The sequence below is a fragment of the Neofelis nebulosa genome, chromosome 9, assembly GCF_028018385.1.
Source record: "Neofelis nebulosa isolate mNeoNeb1 chromosome 9, mNeoNeb1.pri, whole genome shotgun sequence".
NCBI lineage: Eukaryota > Metazoa > Chordata > Mammalia > Carnivora > Felidae > Neofelis > Neofelis nebulosa.
The window spans coordinates 91,167,435-91,191,604 of record NC_080790.1 but is presented as its reverse complement, the minus strand read 5'-3'; the positions used below and the strand labels follow the sequence as shown (position 1 = coordinate 91,191,604).

General features: G+C 40.2%; 2 protein-coding genes across 3 annotated transcripts; both read right to left on the bottom strand.

Moving 5' to 3' along the window:
- Nucleotides 1-1,474: 1,474 nt before the first annotated feature.
- NANP (N-acetylneuraminic acid phosphatase) lies at nt 1,475-20,733 on the bottom strand. Of its 2 annotated transcripts, none has more exons than XM_058684658.1 (2): nt 20,624-20,733; nt 1,475-5,711 (listed from the first exon to the last, which is right to left on the bottom strand). In XM_058684658.1, the coding sequence occupies exons 1-2, from the start codon at nt 20,693-20,695 to the stop codon at nt 5,055-5,057; spliced, it is 729 nt and encodes a 242-aa protein (XP_058540641.1). In that variant the 5' UTR covers nt 20,696-20,733; the 3' UTR covers nt 1,475-5,054. The 2 variants fall into 2 exon arrangements, with proteins under 2 accessions (XP_058540641.1, XP_058540640.1); XM_058684657.1 differs by having other exon boundaries at nt 20,549-20,721.
- LOC131485311 (cyclin-L1) lies at nt 9,484-10,582 on the bottom strand. The gene has a single exon (XM_058684660.1). It carries the CDS (start codon nt 10,536-10,538, stop codon nt 10,020-10,022), a length of 519 nt encoding a protein of 172 aa, XP_058540643.1. The 5' UTR covers nt 10,539-10,582; the 3' UTR covers nt 9,484-10,019.
- Nucleotides 20,734-24,170: the final 3,437 nt, after the last annotated feature.

The window sequence follows — 24,170 nt, the reverse complement described above, 5'->3', positions numbered from 1 at the left end:
AAACCATTTAATCATCTTATCCATAAAAGATCAGACTGACAATCCAGAAAAAAAAAATCTTCCAAGAAATCCAGTGGGAATAACTATGTTGTCACATATGTAATATATTTGAAGACTAATTAAAAACATGGTTTTATTCTGGGGGCACCTGGGTGGCTCAGTCAATTAAGCGTCCAACTTCAGCTCAGGTCATGATCTTATGGTCTGGGAGTTGGAGCCCCCGCATTTGGCTCTGGGCTGACAGCTAAGAGCCTGGAGCCTGCTTCAGATTCTGTCTCTCTCTCTCTGACCCTCCCCTACTCTCACTCAAACACACACACACACACACACACACACACACACACACACACTCTCTCTCTCTCTCTCTCTCAAAATAAATAAACGTTAAAAAATTTTAATAAAAAGTATGGTTTTATTCTGGCTAAGTTTTAGCCCTATTTCTAGGAGTAGGATAATTTCTTTTAATGTTTATTTTTGAGAGACAGAGCACAAGCAGGGGAGGGGCAGAGGGAGGAGGAGACGCAAAGCAAAGCAGGCTCCAGGCTCTGAGCATCCCTTCTCTTATTCATGAATACCCAGGACTTCCAGGAATATAAGGAAAGGCTTTAATGTGACAAATAAATCCAAAGAAACAGATTAGAGCAACTTGGAAGAAACAGTGGATTCTATGGATTCTTCAAAGACTTAACAATTTTCTGAGAGATAATACTGCGCTCAAAACAAAAACAGTTATTAAAAAGAAACATCTAGAAAACAAAGCAAAGCTCTTGGAAATTAAAAAATATGGTGACAGGGGAAAAAATCAATAGGACTGGAAGATAAAGTTGAAGAAACCTCCCCAAAAGTGGAACAAAATTACAGATGGAAAAATAGGAGAAAAGATTAAACACAGCAGGTCAGTAGAGGAAATCCATCATCTCAACAGTAAGAGTTCCAGAAAAAGAAAGCAAGAAAACAGTGGAGAAGCAACATTCAATGAAGTAATTACATTAGTTCTCCAGGACTGAAGAACATTAAGATTTTGATCAGAAGAGTTCAGAGTGCTGAGCACATAGGGTGAAAACAGACCATCACCAAGATATATCATCACAGATCACTGGGGGAAAACAACAGTTCTAAGAGCTTCAAGAGAAAAGAAAACTGGTCACATAAATATGTCTTCTAGCAGCCATAGTAGAGCAATGCCTGAAATTCTGGATGAAAATGATATCCAACTGCATGCTATTAAACTTATCAATAATAGAAGATAATAAAGGCATTTTCAGATACTTACAATCTTAAGCATTTACCTGTCACACAAATTAAACATGGGAACACACAAGACAAAACCAGGAAATCCAACATAAGAGACAAAGGGAATCACAAGGATGGCAATATGCAGTGGAGGGAAATTAGTCAGAGTGGAGCAGGGGCAAGGGCTCGCTCCATAGCTGTGCTGACCTTCCCCTCAAAGTGAATGAAGGCACAGTGAAAGTCAATGGAACCATCACTTTTATTGATGATTTTAACAAGAATGATAGTGGATGCCAGAGACCAGGAAAAGTGTATGTTCCTAACACAAATGATGTAAACAGAAGCTTTAGGACTCTCTTTTTCAATTAATATCTTAGCAAGAGCATTTTTTTCTAAAACTGAAAAGCAGAAATAAAAATCTTGCTTAACTGAAAGGAATTCTAGGGACTCCTGGGTGGCTCAGTCGGTTAAGTATCCGACTCTTGATTTCAGCTCAGGTCATGATCTCATGGTGGTTTGTGGGATGGAGCCCCTACGTTAGGCTCCACACTGGCAGTACAGAGCCTGCTTGGGATTCTCCCTCCCTCTCTCTGCCCATCCCCCACTCATGCAGATACACAGGAAGTCGCTTACAACAGTGGCCTATAGGAGTGGTGAGCCTCTGGGAAAGAAAGGAGACTTTGACATTCACTGTTTTATTCTTTTGACTTGTGTATCCCAAATAGTAATTGTTCAAATATGAATATATTCCCTAAGTTAAAGAGATGGAGAGATGGAGTGAAAAAAACTGACCATGTATAGTAGCATGTAGTTTAATAAAACTTACCTCAGTTTTAAGTATATAAAACTATTTAATATATATTAATAAGTTCACTATAAATGTACTTAATGGATGGTGATGGAAACCGTTTCTTTTGTAGGCTACAAAGAAGTTTGAAAGTGCTAAGCCAAATGTCTCTGTAACTATAAAAATCCTTTCCTACAATACTTACTGAGCAGCCACTGGGTCTTGGCTCCTACCAGATCCAAAATGTTTGTGCACCAGTGGGTTAGATGTGTATATGGAATCAGAAAACATCCATCTTTCTGTTAGTATCCAGGTGCAGTGTCCATTTGTGTCTACTCTTGGCCTTCCTATATAATTTAGTGCTTGGGAGAGACTCTAGACAATTGAGAATTTAGGGCTTTGTAGAACATACCACTTTGAAGAAACTGAAAAAAAAAAGATGACAGGACATTATTGTTACATCATTTTTTTAAATAAGGGATTTTTAAAAAAAATTTTATTTACTTTTGAGAGAGAAAGAGAGAGCGCGAGTGGGGAAGGGGCAGAGGGGGAGGGAGACACAACCTGAAGTGGGCTCCAGGCTCCTAGTTGTCAGCACACAGCCCAATGCAGGGCTTAAGCTCAGGGACCACAAGATCATGACCTGAGACGAAGTCACTTAACTAAGCCACCCAGGTGCCCCTGTTACATTATTTTTTTTAATCTTGAGGAACATTATTCTAAAATAGAAACATTGTTAATAAAATCACAGGTCTACTCCAAGATTCTTTAATATCTTTTGTAATATTCCATTCATAAGGCAGAAAACGACCAGGTCTTTCCCTAAGGAAGGGTGCAAATGGAATGCAATACTGCATTAGTGCACTGTACAGAAATCACAGGGAGGACAAGGAAATAATCTTTTAATTCCCCCTCTCCTCCATAACTTTTGCTGAAGAACTGCTCACTTGACATCCTAGAAACTATCTTGCTGAGTTCTGTCACTATAATCTAGAAGCAATGAATCTTCTCCAGTTAGCATAATGAATGTGACACTGCCTACATCCATCCTGTGGGATAGCTAAAAGGACAAACCCTCGGCATCACACATCAATCTATTAGAGAAATCATGCGTATAGTTATTTTTGTCAAGATCTTCCAATTTAATATTTTTTAAATAGCTAAAATATAATCAAGGTTACATGGGACTATACACAAACATACCCTGTTCACTATTGTTCAGCTTCATAGCAACAACACCATGGGATAGTCAAGGGCACAATCACAGTTTTAAAAATTAAGAGTGAGAAGTAAACACAACAGGACATTTGCACAATGGCAGAGAATCCTGTTCTTGGCAGTAGACAGAAAATGATTGGCTAAAGAAATAGTTACAGATAGGCATAAGCTAGAGTCTAAGTATCATAATCACAGAATATTTAAATGAGGATATGTATAACTATAGTTGTATGTATAGTTATATGTATAACTATAGTTGTATGTATAGTTATACATATCCTAAAAGTCTAATATTTTACGTTAGTAGCTTCTTATATAAAGGTTAAAACAAAAACCTACGAAAAACCAACTTAAGTCATTCTTTCTTTTTTCCTTAATTAACCATTTTACTCCAAGTTTGATTGAAGTCATGAGACAGTCTAGCTTAATGGCCTAGAAAAAGTTTTCTAGTTGCAAGATGCCTTAATCCTTAATTAATAAGCCCAAAGTGAACAATGAATTCGATATAAAAATTGTGAAACAAGGATATATTTCCTAGAATTTGAAAAACAGGAGACTTAAGGCAGATGGTTAACACCCAGAGCCCCTTAAGTTATATTAAAATGACACCTTGGAAATATCTTATAGCAAAACATAATTTTCTCTTAGATTTCATCATATGGGTGAAACTGTTCAGGCCAGTAAAGAATTCATGGGAGAGCTGCGTGGTTAGGCTGCACCAAGGCAATCCCCCTCTGAAGTATCCACAGAAGGAAAATGACTTGGTACCCTGTGGTTTGTACTTATCCTCAGCAAGACAGCCTAGTCCCCTTAACCCACTGTGTACCTGGGAAAAGATTGTAAAAATACTTCTGTAAGAGGTAAAGACAATAAGAACCTATAAGTACACTCTGCAAAGATGTGAAAATGTCAGAGAAGGAGCACCACATGCTGATTTTAACAGCTTTTTTACTGGAGGAATCCATTGTGTATACACCATAGGAAATTGTACCCCCCCAACCCCCAGAAAAAGGTCATGCAGAAAAATTAGATTCATAAAAGAATGTATGTAATTCAAAGTAGGCAAAAATATGGCATATGTTTAAAAAAAATATGCAAAGTAATTTCACTACAGAATACCTTAGTTGGCATGTGACTTAGTACTATTTACTATTAACCAGATCTGATTTTTCTAATAAATCTCTAATATATCTTTTCTGGAATATCTATTTTTAAAATATATCTTTTAAAAAAATTTTTATTTTTAATTAATGTTTATTTTTGAGAGAGAGACAGAACACAAGTCGGGGAGGGGCAGAGAGAGAGGGAGACAGAATCCGAAGCAGGCTCCACGATCTGAGCTGTCAGCTAATAACCTGACGTGGGGCTTGAACCCACAAACCATGAGATCATGACCTGGGCCGAAATCAGACACTTAACCGACTGAGCCATCCAGGCGCCCCTAAAATATATCTATTTTTAAGACAGAACATAAAACTTGTATTTGTGAATCCAGTATAAGCTATCTTGCCTGGTATCTTCATGGATCCAAGATATTAAAAGATTAATAAAATAATTCTTTAAAAACCTCAAGTTACAGATTTAACAAATAATATATTTCCTCAAGTTTTCTGGATTATCCTACTAAAAATAACTTGTATTAATTAATGTACTCTGGATTTCCAGATATAAATACCAGTCAATGGTTGGCTGGCCACTGAATCATAAGTAAAATTATTCTTAGAACTGGGTCATAATATATGGAATGCCTTAACTTTTCTTAGTTCAAACCCTGTAATTTTACCCTAAAATACATAATCATGTCCTTTTATGTGCTTTAAGCTGACATATTGACTGTACAGTCTATACTTTGTAAGACAGCAGGTAACTCTAGCACGGAAGAAATTATATAATGTGGCATGGGGGATGACTTCAGTGGCATTATTCCATTTTTATTTATCCAGACTGTTGCTTTTAGCCCTGCATTAAGACCTCCTTGTATATCAGTTTCTAGTGTGTCACCAACAATCACACAGTCCCCAGGCTGTACTCCAAGGAGACTACAGCAGTAATAAAATATGGAAGGTGATGGTTTCTCTTCTTTCTGCTCTCCACCTACAACGATAGCATCAAAATAGGACTGGCAGGCACAAGCCTCGATCTTCTCCCTTTGGGTCTGGCAGTCTCCATTTGTTAGTAAAAGTAGGCGGACCTCCTTTCGAAGTTCAGTGAGCATGGCTTTGACATCTTCTGCTAGTATCATATGCTGTAAACGTGTAGATTTCCACAGGAAATAACATTCTTCAGCCAATATCCTATTGGCTGCACCACCCTTCGTTTCCTGGATTGCTTCTTCCCAATGTAAAGTCCTGAGATCATTAATGCAAGTACTGGAAGGATGAAAACATTCCTTGCTGAGTTTAACTTGCACTTTGTCACAGATGGTTTTAGCCTCTTCTTTGTAATGGTATTTTGATTGTAAGAGCTTTATCACCTAAATAAAAGAAAATAGGTCTATTAACACACTTCAGGTCTTTAATAGTCATGCCCTGAGGAGCCACACTCGTATAATCTCAGAGCAGAGATTCTAACTCCATATGTCTGCCTTAAGGCAGCTCTATTAGCACACCATTTGTAGTGGGAATATAAAAATATAGAGAATACCAGAGTGAAGATCTCCCAACCTCTCTCTACAGAACTCATTCATATATTTAACCAATTTCTATTCTAAGAAGTGTCTTCATAGATAGCTCATAACAACCCTTCATTTGGCAGTCCACCATCTTTTATTCTGGTTATGAAGAAATAGAAAGAAAACTTATATTTATATTCAGTAAAAACATTTTAAATTCCTCAAAACCATTATTTAGACTCTTCCAAAAATAATGCTGGTTCATCCAACCTTTTCTTATCTATGTCCATTTTATGTTGTGAAGGCCTAAAGTGACCACCATATAAAATGGAACCTAATTCTGTTCTTTTAGAAACATATATTCAGTTCTAATGTAATCAAGCATGTTCTGTGATTTCAGCCATTTAATGACCCAGTGCTTTGTCCAAACCTAGTTCTCCAGATAAAAATCTTCAACAAGTTCTGGGGCGCCTGGGTGGCGCAGTCGGTTAAGCGTCCAACTTCAGCCAGGTCACGATCTCGCGGTCGGTGAGTTCGAGCCCCGCGTCGGGCTCTGGGCTGACGGCTCAGAGCCTGGAGCCTGTTTCCGATTCTGTGTCTCCCTCTCTCTCTGCCCCTCCCCCGTTCATGCTCTGTCTCTCTCTGTCCCAAAAATAAATAAAAAACGTTGAAAAAAAAATTAAAAAAAAAAATCTTCAACAAGTTCTGAGTCACACTCTGTTACACTGGTTCTGAATCCCCCATTAGAATTACATGCTCTCTCTCATGTTCCACATCTTTTTATCTTAGCTTTTATTGCATTAGATTCTTTTCTATTTGGCCTGTCTTCTAACATTTACTAAGACCCAATGCTCACATACATCATTTCTAACCTTTTCCACAACTCTGCAAGCGTTTTTGAAATGAAGAAATGGAAGTTCAGAACTGTTAAGTAACTTGCCCAAGTTGGGATTTAAATCCACACTTGCCTACTTCCAAAGCACACATGCTTGCCTTTACACTATTGTATTAGGCAGTAGAGACTGGATCTGTTGTCCTTATGACATGATCTGGTGGGGAAAATAAGCAGGTATGTAACCACCATAAATGCTGGCTTGAGTGCCATGACAGTCATGTAAATAACAATGGAAATAAAATTCAAGAAGCAAGTCATTCCACAGGGTTATTGGATAAGGCTTGGCAGAGAAGATAACATTTAAACCAAGGTGTTAACAAGCCAATAATATGGGCGTGGGAGGATAAAATCCTTCTAGACAGAAAGAAGAGCATGAACAAAGATACAGAGCTTAGAATTTTGAGAACTGGGAAAGGTGAGAAGCAGAGTTCAAGATGAAATTCAAGGCGTGTGAGGGAGGATAGTAAGATATGGGGCTGGAGAGGCTATTTGCAACTGGTTTGTGAAAGGCCTTCAATCTCAGGCTGGGGCAGAGGCTACCCAAATCCCCTTGGTATGCACTATTCCCATAATGCCTATACCTTCATACTGTGATTAGGTAGACTTCTCTGTTTAAGAGCTTTATTTGACCACAGGAGCACCCATGCACATAGGCTAGGGTGGAAGTGTTGCCCTGGGAAAAGGCCTCAACCAATGAGGGGCAGAAAATGGTAGATAAATATCTCCGCTTTCTTGTCCCTTGGAAAGGACAATTGAAGCATGTTCTCTTCATGCTGTGTCCCAGAGTTCCCTAGCTGTTTACACCAGTAACCTGCTCATTTAAACTTTCCTTCTTTGTATGATTCCACCACTCTCCTAGAGTACTTCCAAGGATCACCTCCCAAATGGATTACATGCATCTGAAGTCCCTGTCTTAGGGACATCTGGGGAAAGATGACAACGCCAAGACATTTTTGGATCTTTGAATGATGAGTGCAAGACACAAAACTGGGAACAAAAGTTATCTGTTGTTGGACCAAAGTGGTCAAACAAGTTTAAATGTGTTGCCCTAAACTATATAGGGAACAAGTAGCATGCTACTCACAAGACTGAATTCACAATTCACCTACTGAAAAGGGGAAAGAGATTAATAAACACATCCTTCTTCCTTCAGAGTATAAGATTCACATCAAAAGTAAAGGAAATAGTGCGAAGGGCAAGATGGCAGAATAGCATGGAAGTTTTTTTTGCGTCTCTCGTCCCTAAAATACAGCCATATCAAAACTAAACCATCCTGCACACCTAGAAAACTGATCTGAGGATTAACACAACAATTTTCACAACCTGAACCACAGAACTCAGCAGGCACATTGCGCGGAGAGGTGAACTGGGGGAGAGAGAAGCTGCGGAGGGCAGGGAGCCATTTTGCTTGTGGAGAGAGGATGGAGATGGGAGACGAGCAACCCCTCCCTGCCCAAAAGCAGCTACAGAGAAAAGAAAGACTTAGCAAGGGACTTAACAAAAAAAGGGAGAAAGGAGAAAGGAGAGGGTTTAAATTCCATTAAGACTCTATAAACAGGGGGAGCACAGAGCCTGAAACTCCACAGCTAGATACCTGGTGGTGCTCTGGTGAGAAGGGCAAATCACCAGGGGTAGAAAGTGAGGTCCTTGGCCCACATGGGGAGAGGTGGTTTCCCTGCTGGGAGGACATTTGGTAGAGGCAGTGTGGCCACCCCACAGGCAAAGGTCCCAGCGGATCCTGAAGAACAACCACATTTGCTGGTGCTGGAACAAGGACATTAAGTGGGAACCTGGGTGCCAGATGTGTGTTGTGATTTACCATAATCCCTGAAACACTGCTGCTACATGATTGTGAAAATTTTCTGGGGTGAGTTGGCACCCAACCACAGTCTTTGGGCAAAGGCAGGAGCAAGGTTCTGCAAATATTACTGGGGGCAGGTGGGCACCAGGCCATTGCTCAGTAAGACCCGCCTCCAGAGGGTCATAACAGGTCAAAGCCACAGTCCCTCAGAAGTGAGATGCAAAACACAGCCGCGTCTAAGATAAAACTCAGGAGGGAGATGCTGGCCTGGCAACCTGACAGTTTGGTCACAGTGTAAAAGTGGGAATGGATGGACTGGAGACAAAGGACAGGTGCCCGATTGCTGATCGGGGAGAACAGAGTTCTGATACTAGAGACTAGGGAGCTGGGTGATACCATTTTACCCCTCCTGCGCAGGTGCATACACACTTACATGTGCCACAACAATCAACCCCAGTAAGCTAAGAAGCGCCATCTAGTGGAGAATGGAGACATTACACTAAGCCCCACCCAACTGGGCCAACCTTGCTCTTCAGGAACACCACAAATCTCTCTGCCTGCTTACTTTACAGACTATAAAGTGCTTCATAGTCGAACTTCTAGCGGAAATCGATGTAATTTCAATCGTATTTCGGTCTGTTCACTGGTCCATCTATTCAATTATTTTTTTTCTTTTCTTATTGTTCAATACAGAAAGAGAAAACATTTATTCTCATTTTCAATTTCTGTTAAAAATATCTCTTTAAATTTTTTCTAATTTTTTTTACTTTTTGAAAATTTTCAAATTCTATTTTACTTCCATCATTTCATTTTATTCTATTTTATTGTATTCGTTTTTAAAGTTTTCAAACATTTTCCTTTTTTTTCCTTTTATTATCTTTCCCTTTTTTCTTTAATCTGTCAAGCTCCTTTTTTTTTTTTTTTTTTTTTTCTCTTTCAATTCAGCCATTTATTCTGACCTTAGGAGGCAATTATGAAACTACAGAAAAATTGAAGGGGGGAGGGAGAAATAATCCAGGACAGGGCTTGGGCATTGATACTTTCTAAAAGCTCCTCTGGTGATTCTAATGTGTAACCAGGACTGAAAAACAATGACCTAAAGGCTACAAAAATGATGCGTCCTCTGTCATTACCAAGATCAGACTACAACTTAAAGCTATGCATAAACCAGATTAAAACAGCATCATTAAACTGATATACTATTTATCTAACTAAAATGGAATACCAACAATACTTTCTAATGGCACTACTCTAGATAAAAACACACCAAGCTATAGTTTCTAATAACTTGGACAGCAAAGACAAAAGCTTATAACAAGAAACAGGAGTTTTTCTAAATGGTTCACCAGTGGCCAACCTGTTAGTCCCCGATTCCAGTGACCTATTCTCAGAGCACTGGCTTCTCCTTGGGGATTTTCGATACTTCACTCACTGTTGCCATGACGACAGCTTCATCTCTATGTACCACTCCACATCACCCAGGCTTTGGTAAATGTAGCTGGTCGCTTTTTCCTCTTAACTGGCGTAGGTGGTGAAATACATTAATCACATCTCTTATTCTTCTAGGTGCTTCTTCAATTTTTGATGCAAGATTAATACAAGCCATGGCAACAATCTCGAAACTGTGTTTGACGAAAGACTTGGAGTAGAAAAAACGATGAAACAACACCTGCCCCGTTGCCATCGCCACCTGCGGCAACCGGAGGAGAATGCCGGCGGCTTGGATGAGCTCGCAGCCCAGGATGCGCAAGTCGGTCTCGCTGGGCAGGTCGAGCCCGTCCTGCATAGACGGGGTAGGGGAGAGCCGCTCCTCCGGAATCAGCGAGTGGTCGATGGTGAGCGAAACTTCCGAGTACAGGCGGTCGCCGATCAGGATCCCTCCCGTCGTAGTCGTCGTCGTGGTCGTCGTCCCGGAGCTAGAGCCGCCCGCACTCGGGGCGGCCGACGAGGAGGCGGCGGCAGCGGTCGCGGTCGGGTGAGGCCCGGACGCCATAGTCTCAGCGAGCTGCACGCACGCCCAACGCAGCCGGAACCCGGAGCGAGACTCTGTCAAGCTCCTTTCAATAACCAAAAAAAAACAAACCTAGACTCTAGCATCATATATTTGATTTTGTGTGTGTGTGTGTGTGTGTGTGTGTGTTGGTTTTAATTTTTTAATTTCAATTTTTTTTACCTTATTAATTCCTTTTCTTCCTTCAAAATGATGAAACAAAGGAATTCATCCAAAAAAAAAAAAAAAGAACAGGAAGAAATGACAGCCACGGACTTCATCAACAATGATACAAGCAAGATGTCTGAACCAAAATTTAGAATCACGGTAATAATACTTGCTGGGGTTGAAAATAGATTAGAATCCCTTTCTGCAGAGATAAGAGAAGTAAAAGCTAGTCAGGATGAAATAAACAATGCTATAATTGAGCTGCAATCTCGAATGTATGCCATGGCAGCCAAGGTTGGATGAGGCAGAGCAGCGAATCAGCGATATAGAGGACAAATTTATGGAGAATAATGAAGAAGAAAAAAGAGGGAGATTAAGCAAAAGAGCATGATTTAAGAATTAGAAAAATCAATGACTCATTAAAAAGGAACAACATCAGAATCATAGGGGTTCCAGAAGATGAAGAAAGAGAAAAAGGGGCAGAAGGGTTATGTGAGCAAATCATAGATAGGAAAACATTCCTAATCTGGGAAAAGACACAGACATCAAAATCCAGGAAGCACAGAGGACTCCCATTAGATTCAACAAAAACTGACCATCAACAAGGCATATCATAGTCAACTTCACAAAATACTCAGGTAAGGAAAGAATCATGAAAACAGCAAGGGAAAAAAAGTCCTTAACCTACAAGGGAAGACAGATCAGGTTTGCAGCAGATCTATCCACAGAAACTTAGCAGGCCAGAATGGAGTGGCAGAATATATTCAATGTGCTGAATCAGAAAAATATGCAGCCAAGGATTCTTTATCAAGTAAGCCTGTCATTCAAAATAGAAGGCGAGAAAAAAGTTTCCCAAACAAAAATTAAAGGAGTTTGTGGCCACTAAACCAGCCCTGCAGGAAATTTTAAGGATTCTCTGAGGGAAGAAACGTCTCTCTCTCTCTCTCTCTCTCTCTCTCTCTCTCTCTCTCTCTCTCTCTCTCTCTGTCTCTCTGTCTCTCTGTGTCTGTGTGTGTATACACATCAAAAGCAACAAAGAATTGAAAGGACCAGAGAACACCACCAGAAACTCCAACTCTACAAGCATCATAATGGCAATAAATTCATATCTTTCAGTATCCACTCTAAATGTCAATGGACTCAATGTTCCAGTCAAAAGACATAGGGTAACAGAATGGATAAGAAAACAAGATCCATCTATATGCTGTGTACAAGAGACCCACTTTAGACCTAAAGACACCTTCAGATTGAAAATAAGGGGATAGAGAACAATCTATCATGCTAATGGTTGACAAAAGAAAGCCAGAGTAGCCATACTTATATCAGACAATCTAGACTTTAAAATAAAGACTGTATCAAGAGATGCAGAAGGGCATTATATCAAAATCAAGGGGTCTATCCACCAAGAAGACCTAACAATTGTAAACATTTATGTGCCAAATGTGGAAACACTCAAATATATACATCAATAAATCACAAACATAAAGAAACTCATCGCTAGTAATACCATAGTAGTAGGAGAATTTAACACCCCACTCACAGCAATGATCATTTGATCATCTAATCAAAAAATCAACAAGGAGGGGCGCCTGGGTGGCTCAGTCGGTTGGGCGTCTGACTTTGGCTCAGGTCATGATCTTGCGGTCTGTGAGTTCGAGCCTCGCATCAGGCTCTGTGCTGACAGCTCAGAGCCTGGAGCCTGTTTCAGATTCTGTGTCTCCCTCTCTCTCTGACCCTCCCCTGTTCATGCTCTGTCTCTCCCTGTCTCAAAAATAAATAAATGTTAAAAAAATTAAAAAAAAATCAACAAGGAAACAATGGCTTTGAATGACACACTGGAGCAGATGGACTTAACAGATATATTCAGAACATTTCATCCTAAAGCAGCAGAATATACATTCTTCTCCAGTGCACATGGAACGTTCTCCCAAATAGACCACATACTGGGACACAAATCAGCCCTCAGCAAGTGCAGAAAGATCGAGATCATACCGTGCATATTTTCAGACCACAATACTATGAAACTCAAAATCAACTACAAGAAAAAATGTGGAAAGGTAACCAATACTTGGAGACAAAAGAACATCTTACTGAAGAATGAATGGGCTAACCAAGTTAAAGAGCAAATTAAAAAAGTACACGGAAGCCAATTAAAATGATAACACCAGAGCCCCAAACCTCTGGGATGCAGCAAAAGCGGTCATAAGAGGGAAATATATAGCAATTCAGGCCTTCCTAGGAAGGAAGAAAGGTCTCAGATACACACCTAACCTTACACCTTAAAAAGCTGGAAAAAGAACAGCAAATAAAACCCCAAACCCGCAGAAGACAGGAAATAATAAAGATTAGAACAGAAATTAATGCTATCAAACCCAAAATGAAAGAGTAGAACAGATCAATGAAACCAGAAGCTGGTTCTTTGAAAGATTTAACAAAATTGATAAACCCCTAGCCAGTTTGTTTCAAAAAGAAAAAGGAAAGGACCCAAATAAATAAAACCAAGAATGAAAGAGGTGAGATTACAATCAACACAGCAGAAATGCAAACAATAATAAGAGAATATTATGAGCAATTATACGCCAATAAAATGGGCAATCTGGAAGAAATGGATAAATTCCTAGAAACATAAAAACTACTAAAACTGAAACAGGAACAGAAAATTTGAACAGACCCATAACCAGTAAAGAAATAGAACTAGTAAACAAAAGTCTCCCCCAAAACAAGAGTCCGGGGCCAGACGGCTTTCCACGGGAATTTTACCAAACATTTAAGGAAGAGTTAACACCTATTCTCTTGAAGGTGTTCCAAAAAATAGAAGTGGAAGGAAAACTTCTAAACTCTTTCTATGAAGCCAGCATTACCTTGATTCCAAAACCAGACAGAGACCCTATTAAAAAGGAGAACTGTAGACCAATTGCCCTGATGAACATGGATGCAAAAATACTCAACAAGATACTTGTCAACCAGATCCAATACATTAAAAAAATTATTCACCACGACCAAGTGGGATTTATACTTGGGATGCAGGGCTGGTTCAATACCCACAAAACAACCAATGTGATACATCACATGAATAAAAGAAAATACAAGAACCACATGATCCTCTCAATAGATGCAGAGAAAGCATTTGACAAAATAAAGCATCCTTTCTTAATACAAACCATCAAGAAAGTAGGGATAGAAGAATCATACCTCGAGATCATAAAAGCCATGTATGATAGACCCACCGCTAATATCCTCAATGGGGAAAAAATGAGAGCTTTCCCCTTAAGATCAGGAACAAGACACGGATGTCCACTCTCATCACTGTTACTCAACATAGCCTCATCAATCAGACAACACAAAGAAGCAAAATGCATCCAAATCAGCCAGGAGGAGGTCAAACTTTCACTCTTCGCAGATGACATGATACTCTACATGGAAAACCCAAAAGCTTCCACCAAAAAACTGCTAGAACTTATCCATGAATTCACCAAAGGGGCAGGATATAAAATCAATGCACAGAAATTGGTTGCATTCCTATACACCAATAAAGAAGTAACAGAAAGAGAATCAAGGAGTTGATCTCATTTACAATTGCAACAAAACCCATAAAATACCTACGAATAAATCTAACTAAAGAGGTGAAAAATCTATACAGTGAAAACTTATGAAAGAAATAGAACACACAAAAAAATGGAGAAACATCCCATGCTCCTGGATAGGAAGAACAAATATTGTTAAAAAGTCTGTACTACCCAAAGCAATCTACATATTCACTGCAATCCCTATCAAAATAACACCAGCATTCTTCACAGAGCTAGAACAATCCTAAAATTTGTATGCAATCAGAAAAGACCCTGAATAGCCAAAGCAATCTTGGAAAAGAAAACCAAAGCTGGAGGTTTCACAATCTTGGGCTTCAAGCTGTATTACAAAGTTGTAATCATCAAGACAGCATGGTACTGGCACAAAAACAGACACTCAGATCAATGGAACAGAATAGAAAATCCAGAGATGGACCCACAAATATATGGCCAACTAATAATTGACAAAGTAGGAAAGAATATCCAATGGAATAAAGACAGTGTCTTCAACAAGTGGTGCTGGGAAAACTGGACAGTCACATGGAGAAAAATGAACCTGGACCACTTTCTTACATCATACACAAAAATAAACTCAAAATGGATGAAAGACCTCAATGTAAGACAGGAAGGCATTAAAATCCTCGAAGAGAAAGCAGGCAAAAACCTCTTTGACTTCAGCTGGAGCAACTTCTTATTTAACAAGTCTCCAGAGGCAAGGGAAACAAAAGCAAAAATGAATTCTTGGGACTTCATCAAAATAAAAAGCTTCTGCACAGTGGAGGAAACAATCAACTAAAAGGCAAGTGACGGAATGGGAGAAGATATTTGCAAACAACATAGCAGATAAAGGGTAGTATCCAAAATCTATAAAGAGCTTATCAAACTCAACACCCCAAAAATAAATAATCCAGGGGCGCCTGGGTGGCTCAGTCGGTAAAGCGTCCGACTTCAGCTCAGGTCATGATTTCACGGCTTGTGAGTTCGAGCCCCATGTCAGGCTCTGTGCTGACAGCTCAAAGCCTGGAGCCCGCTTCCGATTCTGTGTCCCTCTTTCGCTCTCCCCCTCCCCTCCCAATTGTGTGCTCTCTCTCTCTCTCTCTCTCAAGAATACATAAAACATTAAAAAAATTTAAAAAAAAATAAGCCAGTGAAGAAGTGGGCAAAAGACATGAATAGACACTTCTCCAAAGAAGACATCCAGGTGGCCAACAGACACCTGAAAAAATGCTCAACATCACTCATCATCAGGGAAATACTAATCAAAACCACAATGAAATACCACCTCACACCTAGTCAGAATGGCTAACATTCACAACTCAGGCAACAACAGATTTGGTGAGGATGCAGAGAAAAAGGATCTCTTTTGCACTGCTGGTGGGAATGCAAACTGGTGCAGCCACTCTGGAAAACAATATGGAGGTTCCTCAAAAAATTAAAAATAGAACTACCCTACAACCCAGCAATTGCACTACTAGGTATTTATCCAAGGGAGGGGCACATGCATCCCAATGTTTACAGCAGCACTACACAATAGCCAAAGTATGGAAAGAGCCCAAATGTCCATTGAATGATGAATGGATAATGAAGAAATGATACATATATACAATGCAGTATTACTCAGCAATCAAAAATAATGAAATCTTATCATCTGCAACTACGTGGATGGAAGTAAAGGGTATTATGCTATGTGAAATTAGTCAGAGAAAGACAAATAGCACGTGACTTTACTCATATGAGGACTTTAAGATACAAAACAGATGAACACAAGGTAAGGGAAGCAAAAATAATACAAAAATAGGGAGGGGAACAAAACAGAAGAGACTCTTAAATATACAGAACAAATAGAGGGTTGCTGGAGGGGTTGAAGGAGGGGAGACAGGCTAAATGGGAAAGGGGCATTAAGGAATCTATTCCTGAAATCATTGTTGCAGTATATGCTAACTAACTTGGATGTAAATTAAAAAAATAATAATAATTAAAAAAAAAGTAAAGGAAATATTGTTCAGGCTATTTTTGCTCATCAAAAAATGCAAGAGTTAAGAAAAGTCTTAGTCCAAGAAAAATATACCAATCCTAAGAATTTTAGATGAAGGCAAAGTTTAATTTCAATGAACAAACCAAGCTTCTTCAGCTTTCACACTAATGTCACCATCTTTTCTAACAATGTCAGTTGAATTACTCTTGAGCTATGATGGAAGGCCACTAAGTTTTAGCAACCCTATTGCTACACAATAAAAGAACACAGGCCCCTAGAAGTCCACAGTTCTTGAGCTTAAATAGGAGCTAGCTCATAGTTAGCAAACTGAAAGCTCCCTATAAACATCCCATTTCCTGTTACTGCAATTGTCAATTCATTTCTTATGTTCTCTGGGCTCTTAAAAAGCAGAATTAGCTTACCTTAAAGTGGAGTCTTCTAAAGATATAGAATACCACTTTCAAGTTTTGCAATTTCTTCCAAGTATATCCTCTGAATTAACTTTTCCATTTTTTTTTTTCACACAGCAAGTAATTACAGATTCATTTGGTATCACAAGTAGCATTTTAACATTAACACATTAGGGGAAAAGTTTATCAGTCATTTATACATTAATATTAATTAAAACAGAAATAACACCTATTGAACCACTAGATTTTATACCTGAAACTAATGTTAACATTGTGTCAACTATATTTCAATAAAAACAAAAACACCTAAGTTGAATTAGTACACGCTATTACTAGTGCACACAATCTTAATGCCCCAACTGAGAAAATGAGAGTTTTGATTGAATTGGGGGTGGAGTAAAACGATCTCTAACTTGGAGGTGTGATGACATTTTATGCAAGGGGTAAGGCTAGCCTGAAAAGGATTCTGCGCACAGTTAAGCCCACTAAGTACTTAGGGGCATGAAGAAAGGAGCCCTAAGACAGTAAAGGGGGAGGAGGATCAATGTGATGTCATAAGATAAACTCAAACTTCCAGTTCAAAACTCTATTTAAGACTCATGTTAACCAATACAAAAAGAAGACTGTATCCTACTCCTGCTTTCTGGACCCAGAATTAAAGTTAGTATCATCACTACTAGCTTTTAGCTGATTGTGATTGCGATTTAAACACTTTCTGAGGGATAGAGTGGGAACTATATAACACTTTACAATACTATGATAGTATGTGAAGTGGCTGAATTCCAAATAAACCTGAGTTAAGAATATATGCTCACAAGGGCACCTGAGTGGCTCAGTCGGTTGAGCCTCTGACTCTGGATTTCGGCTCAGGTTATGATCTCATAGTTCATGGGTTCGAGACCCATGCAGGGCTCCACACTGGCAGCGTGGAGCCTGCTTGGGATTCTCTCTTTCTCTCTCTGCCCCTCCCCAGCTCTCTCTCTCTCTTTCAAAGTAAACAAAAACAATTTTTAATAAAAAAAATAAAAAATACATGCTCACAAAATAGGACTGCCTGCATAGAGTCTACCAATTCAAGCAGCTCTTGTGCTATTTTAGCTCAAGTCTTTCCTCAAACATCATTTATTCTATGTGACCTATCTGACCAACCTATTTAAAATTACAATTCATTCTCCCCTCCACTTTTCTGAACATACTTATAAATAAATATACATCTAATGTATTATGTTCACAGTCATCCCCACTAGAGAGTAAACTCACAAATGCAGAAATCTTTTCTGCTCTGTTCACTGAGAAACTGCAATTTCCTGTGGACAGCTTCCTCTTGGGTAGTGACACTGACAGGCCTGAAGAGGGTGGAAAGAAACAACTTTCCCAGAAAGAGAAATGGCTCCTTATCCCCAAGCCCAAGGCAATGGCTAAGACCTTTCCTCCCCTTCTCCTTTCAATAGACTATTTATGAAAGCTGACATATTACTTCTGAACAGGCCAACATTTATGGATGATGTTGTATTCTTATGTGATAAAGCATTCCTTTTATAGTCAAAAGCACACACAAACTCTGCTCATTTGATAGAATGTTTATAAAGGAGGTGGCAACTGAACCAAGTCTGGAAACCTGGATTTTTATTTATCCATCCATCCATCCATCCATCCATCCATCCATCCATCATTTATTCAATATTTACCATGCATCAAATGAATGACTACAACAGTTTGTTCCCTCTTAAGAAGCTATTAAGTTGTAGGCATCTGAGTTACAAAACTTGTTAATATCCTTTGATAAGTATATCTTGAACAAAATACAGTGCTGGTATAAGGGAGGGTATAAAGACTAGGGAGAAATAGAATCTGACTTTTGTTCAGAAATTTCACTGTGGCAGGAATGTGAAGGATGAACTGGACATAGTGAACTTGGAGACACCACCACAGCAATAGTCCAGGTGACAGGGTAGATGGTATAATTCATCAAGTGAACATTTGGATGGCATGTACTTTCCAGATTTAAATTAAACCTGGTAAAGATACTGAGGACTAATATCATTATTCAAATTTTAAAATAAGAATTTAAGATTTAGAGTGGTTACATAACTTGTTCAGGCACTTTCAGCTAGGTACTGGGAGAGCTGTGATTGAAACTCAAATGTCTAATTTTATTATTTATTTATTTTAAACATAATTTATTGTCAAGTTAGCTAACATACAGTATATATGGTATGACCTTGGCTTCAGGAGTAGATTCCCATGATTCATCACTTACATACAATACCCAGTGTTCATCCCAAGTGCCCTCTTCAATGACCATCACCCATTTTCCCCTCCCCCCCATCAACCATCAGTTTGTTCTCTGTGTTTAAGAGTCTCTTATGGTTTTCCTCCCTCTCTGTTTGAAACTATTTTTTCCCCTTTCCTTCCTCCTTTGTCTTCTGTTAAGTTTCTCAAATTCCACATATGAGTGAAAAAATATATGTGTCTTTCTCTGACTGACTTATTTCACTTACCAAATGCCTGATTTCAAAGCATGAACTCTTGGCCTATAGCATAATTTGGCCTAAACCAAGAATTTAATTGCAATATCCTGGGCCTGACCTGCCAAGAACACAAAATATGCCCCTGAGGTCAAGGTAAAGGGTATAAAGATAAAAAGGATAGTCAATAGTGTGGAATGCCTCAGTAAAGTCATTAAGACAGACTTAAAATGTCCATTGATTCTGGCAATTTGGGAGGTGCCTAATGACCTGGCAAGTCTATTTCATTAGCAAGACAGAAACTGTATGTCAAGAGATTTAGTAATAAATAAAATGTGGAGATAATGTATATAGATTTCTTTTGAAAAACATGGCCGTCAACTGAGATAGGTAACATCTAGTGAAGAGAGAAGGATTCAAGGGAGGCATTCTTTTTAATTTTTTTAAGTGTGGGACAGACCTGAATATTCAGGAGTGGAATGCACCAACAAAGAGGATGAAGATCCAGGGAGTTAAAACCTAACTAATGAAGACTAAAGAGGTTGGAACACTCAGGGTTGGAAGGATTAGCTTTTGAAAGTGGGTTTTTCACATCTGATCACTCTTGGTTTTCTCCTTAGAGCTGAAGGCATTAGAAAGAAAAGGGGGATTAGAGGGCTTGAAAAGCATGGGAAAGGTCTGACACAACATTTGTGGGTATGGAAAGGAGAGGATGCTGCTGAGCAATGCCTCATGAAAGGAATGCTCTGTGAAGCACGGAGTTTGGGTGTCACCTCAGATATCTAAGGGTCACACCCACAGCAGGGAGACTGGAGGTGAATTCCTGCGGAGAAAATTCTCTGGAGTCAATTAAGTCCAGACTCGCCACTGACAGTTGCGTAACTTCTTGGGTTTCCTCAAAGATCCATCGAAGACCACTCAGTGCGGGTACGACTCTCCCGGAGGTCAACCGCGGAGAGGATGGCACCTAGCTGGTCTGAACCTGCCCTGGCAAGAAGCCAGAAGCCAGGTGTCTCCAAGTGTGGTATGAACGTCCATGTTTGTGGGCGACTCTGCCACCGTGGCAGTTTTAATGACATCCTTCCACGTCCCACAGCACTGGAAACAATTTCAAGAACCCAGCGTCCCAGAACCTGGGCGTAGCCAGGCAGGTAACCCAAGGGGCTGGGAGTGAGGGAAGGCAGCAGCACCAGCCAGCACCTCCTGCCCACTCGTCTTTCTTTCCCGATCCTTCCGACATGGGGCCAGGGGCCTCAAAGGACGAGAAGCCAGTGCCTCCGGGATGACCTGGCCCCGGTGCGGTTTCGGCGGAGATGGCACTGGAAAGATCAGGGGTGGGAAGACACCAAGGGGACAGGAAAGCGCGTGATACAGGGTGGGCGCACTGACCCTGCCCGGAGAAGGGCCGCGGGAGTCGGGACGTTACCTCCAACATGGCTTTTCTACTCGCCCCGGCCGTGTCGATGAGCGTGTTGTCCAGATCAAAGAAAACGGCCCGTACCTGGTTCAAGACCATTCCGCCAACCGCGCGCGTACCGTTCCAACTCCGCCTCTGCCACCGCCACCCGCGCATGCGTGAAGAGGGACTGCGGGCATGGAAGACGTGGGCGGAGCCGTGAGGTCACCTGACCATTCCTTGCAGCCGGCGGGATTCCCGCGATATGTCTCAATAGTGGAGTGTCTGAGACAGCGAGATACCGCGAGAGTCCGGAATCGCGGTCTGTTGGTAGCGACCGAAGTGTGCCACTGTCAGCGGGCGGGTAGTATCTGAACAGCTTCAGAGGGTGGAAGATTAGTGGCGCAGTTTCCTTCGTAGCCTCTTTCTGCTTATCTCTGTTTTCATGTTGCCCTCCTGGTGTGAGGAGAATATCATAACTGCCCTGGGGAGGTTTTCTGTGTCACGTGGCGTCTGGGAAGGAGTCCGAGTAGCAGTGGCTTTTCCGCTTAGACGGGGTGGGGGGTTAGCGCATGGGGAGCTGCGGCCGATTCCGAAACTTCGCTGGTGGTTTGCTAACCCTAAGTTGGGATGTGAGTGCGTGTGTCTAGTACCCTGAGTTTGCGGTTACGGGACAGGTCACGTCAGTAGCAGGAATGCGAAGGGGGTGCAGAGGTGTGATATTTACCCTACTAGAGTCCAGTAACCATGTTAGAACTGGAGCCCTCACCAGTACATTTTTGAAAGATGTAGTTTGGATTCCTTGCGACCCCTGTTTGATGGCTGTACGTGAAAGACCGAGAGTTCTGTAGTGTCTGCTGTTTCGTCCACTTTGATTGCTTTTCCCGTTGCATTTCCAGGCTTTTGGGTACTTCATAAATGGATAGTTTTCGGGTATGGCAAGGGGGTGAGGTATCTAAACAGTTTATTAACCTCCAGAAGGGCAGTAACAACTTCTTTCTACTCTTAGCAGAACAAAGATATTGAAATTAATCTCAAATCTTCTAAATTGTCTCTGTGGGGTAACTTTACCGAAATGTAGATAATATGGTCATCATTAATTACCAGAAATTGTCTATCAGGTAGGATAGGGCTGCAGGCAAAATCTGCCACCAGAATTTTGTTGGATCTCTGATCAGAGTTTTTTTTACATTTCTAAAAGTGATTGGAAGAAAAAGGAGTATTCATGACACGTGAGAATTATGTGAAATGCAAACTTTAGTGTCCGTAAATGGTTTCATTGGGACGCAACCACTTATTTATATATAGTCTTTTGCTGCTTTTGCCCTGCAAGCAGAGTTGACTAGTTATACGTGAGACCATATGGCCTGCACAGCCATTTACTGTCTGGCACTTTGTAGATAAAATTTGCCCACCCCTGAGATACATGAGTAACAGTTGGGCTGCTGGTGTTCAGTAGAATTAGGTCAGTTGTCTTATCTTTATGTTAATAGTTTTTTCTTCTGCACTGGCATATTACAGTTTCTGTATGTTTTCAGCAGAATTTTAGAGTTAACCTCTCTTTGCTACTGTTGAAAACAAAGATATTTATTCTTCAAAAACATGACTGGTTACCCTGTTGATGGGCATGGCGAGTCTAACAATTTTGGTCATTTAGATTAACAATCACTAAAGTTATAATTACATTAATCGGAGTTAACCTTTTTTAGTTGTCTGAGATGTCAGAATAAATTAAGCATAAAATGGCTTATAGGGTACATGAAGCTTAGAGGATTGAAGCAGGTGTGTGTGTGTGTGTGTGTGTGTGTGTGTGTGTGTGTGTGTTTTCCTTTTCTCATGTGCATAGTTTGTTGACTGAGTCACAAATCCAAATCCAAACTCAGAGGACATATAGTAGTCTGTGTAATCCTTTTAAGGGGTTGGGTTTTTGACAGGTTTCTCTTCCTGACAAGTAGTCTAAAGGCATTCCATGACCTGTCCACCTTTGCTACTTAAAGGGAGGTGATGGTCAGAAACAGTACTTTAATTCCTTCTAATTAGATGTCTCAAGTCTTTAGGATGTTTTAGTTAATATTTGTGAACCACTGAGTTTTCCTATAGCATTTAAGATAGATTTACAGGCTCCTCATAGGTGGGCCTCAGGTACAGTACTTAAAGTTGGTTAGCTTGACAAGTTTAACACTAGTAACTAGAGGAGGTGTTATTTGTGGACTCCAAGTTCTAAGTAAAAAAAGGGTAATTGTGAGACTTGATGTAGTAACACATAAAATGGAAACTAAACTAACTCTTCTTCTGTTTTCTACACTGTGTGTAGTGGCACAGCACTGTTGTGCCATTGCTGCTGCCCAGTGTTGGTCCTGGCCTTTCTTACCTTCAGGAAACTGTCAGGCCCTTCCTTCCCACCTCCTGTATACAAGTTCATTAAACTCCATGATCTCAGAAGAGAGGTTTGCCTTCTTGTTGGAAGTTTTCTCAGAATGGGGCATTGCTAGGTTGATAGCAATAAAATAGAAGCAACTGGAAGAGAATCACAGGTTCTCACTACATCTAGCTGCCATCAGTTGTATGCATCCACTTTGCCTGATATCCTTAAATGCCTTTCAGTTGTTCCCTACATCCCCAACCCTAGTTAGGGAAATCTTTTCAGCAGTTCTTCTTAATGCATCATCAAGATTTTCCCATCTTTTGAATCCACTCCAGTCAGCCTGTCAATCACAGTACTATACTGAAGCTACTCTTGCCAAGTTACCAGCAATCTTCACCTTACTAAATCCAATAGCCATTCTCTGCCTTCATGGTACCTATCCTATCAGCAGAGGGCACACTCCAGTTAACAGTTTACCAACATGCTACCAAAGTATTATCAGAATAGTGGTAGCTATTATTCAGGTGTGTGCACTTGAGCACACACACACACACACACACACACACACACACACACACACACTTCTCCAGGGTTTACGTATATTTGGAATTCTACAATCCTGTGCTTCTTATACTAAATCATTCAGGGGACAACGACAGAAGTATAAGTGTTTGTCTTTTCATAGTAAATACAGAATTGTTATCTTAAAGCTTGGAGTTGCAGTACTGAAACTATTCAGTACTATTCACTTGATTCTTTAGATTAATTCTTTAGGTTAATTTTATTGATTCTTTAGATTAATTCCAATTCTGTATATTTTCTTAATCATTAAAATTGATTAAGGATACGTTAAATCCTTAACCTATGTTATCTTTTACTAGACTATCCTCTTATTTTGTTATTGTTGGTTAGTTGGATCTAAGTCAAATATTTATTTGTCTGATTGTGAAAAACAGAATTTGACTCTTTTACATCCATGGCCAAAATCCTGTGCACAGCAAAACGGCCAGTGTGTCCCAGAGACCAGCAAGGTTTGTCATTCTTCACTTTGAAACAATGATACCCTTGATAAGAGAGGAGGTTCCACTGCCTGTGGTAAGCCAGGTCCTGCATTTCTGTAGCCTCATTCCTTTCCCTCTCTCAGCACATCAAGTGTCCTAGCCTTGTCCTTCAGAGGTCTCCATGTGCTGCACAGAGCTCCTCCTGGTGAGCAGTTTGTCTTCGCCTCTCAAGTCCAGTGCCTATTCTAGGATCCCAGGTTCTATTCCCCTACTAGGAGGAAGCAGC